This window comes from Natrix helvetica (assembly GCF_964273705.1).
Source record: "Natrix helvetica genome assembly, chromosome: 2".
Classification (NCBI taxonomy): Eukaryota; Metazoa; Chordata; class Lepidosauria; order Squamata; family Natricidae; genus Natrix; species Natrix helvetica.
In genome coordinates this window covers 191,767,383-191,773,462 of record NC_138552.1, presented here as the reverse complement: position 1 = coordinate 191,773,462, position 6,080 = coordinate 191,767,383, and the positions used below count along the sequence as shown (strand labels likewise).

The 6,080-nt window shown below is 46.1% G+C and overlaps 1 protein-coding gene across 1 annotated transcript in view; it reads left to right on the top strand.

Annotated features, from left to right (window-relative positions):
• Nucleotides 1-3,817: 3,817 nt before the first annotated feature.
• MAN1A1 (mannosidase alpha class 1A member 1) overlaps nucleotides 3,818-6,080 on the top strand; it is a 77,510-nt gene continuing 75,247 nt past the window's right edge. Inside the window, exon 1 of the mRNA XM_081945086.1 lies at nucleotides 3,818-5,064. Coding sequence (XP_081801212.1) covers nucleotides 4,429-5,064 — 636 coding nt within the window. The 5' untranslated portion in view covers nucleotides 3,818-4,428. The remainder of the gene's footprint in view (nucleotides 5,065-6,080) is intronic.

The window sequence follows — 6,080 nt, the reverse complement described above, 5'->3', positions numbered from 1 at the left end:
TCACAAAAATCAAAAACTAGTAAGATTTCTAATTTCAAAAATCAGCATCTTTATCTGCTTACCAAATACCCCTCTGATCACCGCCTTTAAGTCAGGAAAAATGCCTGACCATGTAAAACATTAAGGATCACTTACTCTCAACATCTGTAAATTTGCTCATACAGATGTATTCTATCGCACTGCCTCATTTTTTACTATTGCTGGAAAGGCAAATTTAGTAATACTTTAGATTAGCCCAAGCAGCAAGAATACTTGTGCACAGAAAGAAAAAAATTAGTCTGGTTGTAATTTACATTTTAACTACAAAGCTGTATAGCTATTTCTATGTTGTATCACAAGCATTTAAAGCTCTTGAAATATTCACCAAAACAGAAGTGTTTTGAGTAGCTACCTAAGAACTTCGGAAATCTTTCTCTGAAGAATCACTTAAACTATTGAGTTTCTGAGAAATGGAGTGCTTCCTGTTTTAGCAAATGAAAATCATTATGGTGCAAAGGAGGATAATAAAGAATTAGCATATTTTTACCTGCCCCAAATTTTTGAAATAGATCAGGTTGAAAATAAAGAGAGATTTAAATTCTGCTTTATTAATGAAAAGATTTGGACAATTCACAAATTGTCCAGTGATGGACAGTGATAGGAAAAACTATTTGCATGCATCCTGTCCATTGCTAGTATGTAATGAAGCCTCAGCTCTCTTGGGGAATTCTGGGAGTTGAAGTCCACACATCTTAAAGGGTGGGAAACACTGTTATATACAGTCCACCTTTCCTTAAGTTTCAAGGCAATTATTACCATATATTATTATGCTTCCACATACACGTTTTACATAATTTCCATCATCAGCTCTTAGATCACCACCATGTAAAATAGAGAGGGCCCCCTCTCTAAACCATCTGAAGTATGAAAGTTTGAGTTCAATTTCTGGTATAGGGTTTGAATCTTCCGGAATAACACATGCTACCCGTATCTGAAGAGTCCCTATGCAAAACAAAAAATGATCACAAAGTACTTCCTGATAGTCAATGTAATTGAAATAAACCTTGAGTCTCACTGCCATTCTTTGACATCATCTATAAATGAACCCTTATACATAACATCCTGGTTGATTGCTGTTCCCAATGCATTGCAAACTCATTCTACGTTTGCTGTATTGTTACTGATAGATCACAAATACTTCCATAACCTTATTGAGTATGTGCAAAGGTAAACAGGGAGCACAATGAACAGTCTTTCCGATGAAAAAAGAAAGCACCAAGATAGATATCTACAAATGTATTTTCCATCAATGCAAGAGCATAGAAGGAAGGGGGGAAAGCAGGGTTTCCCAAAACTATAGAGTAATTGGTGGTTTTAAGTTTTTGTTGCATTCAAATTACCATACCAGCATCCATCTAGTGCTGCATGATTGATAGGAGCATGTTCTTAACCAGACATGAGTCTAATTCTTCTGTGGTAGACGTCAATGATTGGCAATGAAAGTTAGTGGAAGGCTGCATATCCGATGCAGAATAAAACTACAATTTACAGATCTGGATAAGACTGAAAACTTGCATAGTACAATGCTTATTCCATGTAAGTAAGATGAAATGCAGTACAGGTAGTCTTCAATTTACAACTGTTCATTTAGTGACCGTTCAAAGTACAACGGCACTGAAAAAGTGACTAATGGCCTTTTTTTCCCAGTTACGTCTGTTGCAGCATCTCCAAGAACACTGGTTCCATTTATGTTGCAGGGTCCTGGACTCATGTGATCTGCTTTTGAAACTTTTTATTTATTTATTTTATTCAATTTATCAGTCGCGCCCTCTCCACGAAGGGACTCGGGGCGACTTACAATCAAATAAATAGGCCTGTGGCATGGAGGAGGTAAATACATCAACATTTAACAATTCAAATAGAAATAGAAGCCACAAAATTAAGATAAGTAACAGTAAAATTACAACAATTAAAACAATTAAAATACCCAAAAAATTTAAATTTACAGTTTAAAATTGCCAGGGAGGTTAGAGAGTTCTAATTAAGCCAGGCCGGCTAGTTGGAACAGGTGGGTCTTGAGTTTCGTACGGAAGGAGCGGAGATCAGTCGTTGTCCTAATATCTGGGGGGAGGTCATTCCAGAGGGCTGAGCCCATCACAGAGAAGGCCCTACTCCTGGGCGCCGCCCTCTGGCACTGCCTAGTGGACGGCACCCGGAGGAGTCCCTCTGTGAGAGCGGATTGGTCGCAGGGATCTATGGGGCAGGATGCGATCCCGCAAATAACTAATTGACAAGCAATGAGGAAACCAGATTCACTTAACAACCATGTTAACAACTTAACAACTGCAATGATTCACTTAATAACTGTGGCAAGAAAGGTCGCAAAATGGGGCAAAACCCACTTAACAAATGTCTCACTTAGCCACATAAATTTAGGGCCCAATTGTGGTCATAAGTCGAGGACCAACTGTATAAGAAAAAAGGAGAGTAGGGAAAGTTTGAGATTTACTAGATTTATATTTTACCTTTCAAGAATTCAAGGCACAATGTAGGAATCTCCATTTTATCCTATCAATTTGGTGAGATAATTGAACTGAAAACAAGTGATTAGGTCACCAGTGAATTTCCATAGTTGAGGCTGACTTGTGGCAAGATTTCACATTCCTAATCCAGTACTTTAACCACCAACCCTTATAGCAAGGTTCCCCAAAGTGGTCAATGGGACCACTTTGGGACTAGATCCGTGGTGGCACAGTGTTATGTTGCAGTATTGCAGGCTAATTGGTAAAGACCAACTGCCAGGAGTTCAATCCTGACCACCTAATTGTTGACTCAGTCTTCCATCCTTCCGAGGTCTGTAAAATGAGGACCCAGAATGTTGGGGTCAATATGCTGACTCTGTAAAACTGCTTAGAGAGGGGCTGTAAAGTACTATGAAGCGGTATATAATAAGTGCTATTTGCTACCCAAGCCGTTCACATTATTTGTAGTGTCATTAGTTAAGCAGCATTCATTATATTATTTCCGTATAATAAATGTTTGGGAGTCAATCAACTGAAGCCTTTGAGGAACCCTGCCTTACAGTAAGGTAAACAAATAATAATAATTCCAATTGTATAAAGTAGCTCTAACTGCTTCATTGAGAATTCATCCCATTCTGTACAGCACAAGGAGATGCAGAATCTATGCAGATTTACACAGAAGCACAAGAAGTAACTCAGTATTTCACTCCACGGCACACAACCTCCCTGTTAACAACTCGTCCAGCGTTAGTAACCCTTTTTTTAAATAAGTGTCGCCGTGTTGCAAAAATGAAGAGATAAACTCCGTGACGCTCCCACCCCGTGCATGAAACAGATACGAGAAAAACCATAAGCCCGCGCTTACAAAAACTCGAGGTTCCCCCCGAGTTTTGAGCGGTTAAACGGCATTTGCGATTTAATGTCCTTCCGTGGAGCACCGACCCAATTCCCCTGAATTAACAAGACAGAGTGAGGGAACCTAACGAATCTGGGGCTATCGGGCACTGCCTCCGGCGTGACGGGAGAGCCTCATCGACGGGGAAACACGAGGACTGTAGCGGCACCCTCAGTTCGCACGTTCGGATTCGGGAAAAGCGGCCCGGAGCCTCCTCCGTTATTTCTAACGGAGCGTCTTCCACGCCCACGTCAACCGCCCGCTTCGCCTCGTCTTCTAAACTCCGCCCCGCTTTTCCCCCCCCCCCCGTAACGTTTCCCTGCTCCGCCTACTCTGTGATTGGCCCGGCTCGCTCCTTCCCCGCCAAAGGGGGCCTCCCCTTTTTTCTCTCTTTAGCTCTCTTGGCTGGGTGAGTCTCCCTCAGTTCCGCACTCCGTGACCGGACAAAGCGATTGTTCTGGGTAGCACGCGGGGTCAGGCGGCGCCTCGGCGGGGAGCAAAGGTAGTCCCTTGCTACGGACGAGCGGGGCGCCTCTCGGGCAACGCAGGCGCTCCGGGACCCGCCTGCCCTTCTGCTCGTTGATTACCTGACAGCCAGCGTTGGAGGCGCCGGCATGGCCAGTTCTAGAGAGAGCAGCGGCAGCAGCAGCAGCAGCCCCAGGAGCTGACAAGTGTCCGCCCTTCATCCCCCGTCGGCCGCTTAACCACGGGTCGCCACCGCCTCCCTGCCTTCAGCCCAGGGCTCCAACCGAGCGCGAGTCGTGTTTTTTGCGAAGAAGAGGCGGCGGCCGTGGCGGCGGCAGGGACTCGAGAAAACTTCCTGTCGCTGGGGAGGACGACGAAGTTGTCTCCGGCAGCGGCGGCCCGAGGCGACGGGCGCGGGCTAGTCCCGCTGCTCCCCCGCTCTGAGTGGGGCTGGGAAGGCGGCGGCGGCGGCTGCCGCAGGGGAGCCTTGCAAACGGGCCGCCCCGCGGTTGTCCCGCGGTGGCCGTCGCCATCCTCTAGCAGCCGGACTTTATCAGTGGGGCTGCCATGCCAGCCGTCAGTTTGCTGCCGCTTTTCGCCAGCCCCGCCAACCCGGGCGCTTTGGGGGGCTCCTTAGGCGGGGGTCCCTTGGGGGGCCCCGGGAGCCGGAAAGGGCCCGGTCCCAGCGGTGCGTTCCGACTGACGGAAAAGTTCGTGCTATTGCTGGTCTTCAGCGCTTTCATCACGCTTTGCTTCGGGGCCATCTTCTTCCTGCCGGACTCCCCCAAATTGCTCAGCGGCGTCTTCTTCCACTCGACCACCCTCCAACAGCCGCCGCCGCCGCCTCCGGGGCCGCCCGCCCAGAGCGATCCGCACGTCCCGCCACCGGCGGGTGCGGGGAGTAGCAGCAGTTTCGGGGCCGGCTCGTCGGCGGCTGAAGAAGCGGCGGAGAACTTAGCCAAGATCCGTGAGGATCACGAGCGCGCTTTGCGAGAGGCGAAAGAGACTCTGCAAAAACTGCCCGACGAGATCCGCAGGGACATCCACCAGGACAAGATGAAGCTTCTCATGCAGGACAAGTTGGGCCGGAAAGAGCCGGGGGCTCCCGGATTGCCCGACCTGCCTTTCCGCAAACCTATCGGGGCCGTCGGAACGGAACCCAGCGACCCCGCCGTCCAGCAGAAAAGAGAAAAGATCAAAGAGGTGAGTAATTACTGCAGGCACTCAAATATACAACCCTTGTGGCTTTCCCCCCCCCCCCTCCCTATGAACCTCTGGGAGCAGCCGTTCATTTTTCCCTTTCTCCGAGTGTAAGTTGGTTTGTTTAGTTGCACTCTTCTTAATACCATTGGTAATTCGCCACCTTCAAGACCTGCTTCCGCCGTTTGTTTACAAGTGATTTAACAGCTATTGTGCTTGGGTGCGGTCCTGTGATGGGCACGTCTTTTGACGTGAGCAGGAACTTCTAATGGGGGATAGATAGGACACGTGTCACTCTTGTAAAACTGACAACGTGGGCAGTCTTCGGAGAAAGCAAATTGTACCAACCCATATTTCTGAAGCCCTTAGTCCAAAATTGAAACATGGCGAACAAATTATAGTGATTTAGTTTTAATTGCTACAATTGGGAAGCCACAGCTAGAGAAGGCGGGACGAGGAGAATGGTGTCAAAGCCAGAAGAAAGGAAAGAAAGAAAATGTTTTTGCTTTAATTTTGCTATCACAAACAACTACTGTCAGAAAGGGGTGGGGTTTTTTTTTTGGGGGGGGGGACACAATACAATATGGTATGGTTTGCCAGAAGATACTTCTGTGATCAATTGTCACTTTAGATTTCAATCCACAATTGTAAAATTTAATGGATAATGGGGAGGGAGGAGGGGATTACTGAAAAAAACAGCAGTTTTATAAACTGATTACATTTGCATACCAGTCTCTGAACCGAAATCATTTAATATTTCAAGACAAAATTGAAGAACTTAAACCTTAACTCCATATTTTAAATTAATGGACTCATCCCTAAAATGTTAACTGGTGGATATCATTAGCTAAGAATATAAAAATTATTAAAAGTACAGTACTATTTTACAGATGGTAGTGTCCATTTTCTAATGCTGTAAAGTTTAGAGCACTGTCCTCATCATATCTTGGAATTCTTGGATGTCTTTCCCATGACTAATATGTTCCTAGCTGAAGTAAAGAAGGAGTGTGATACTGTTT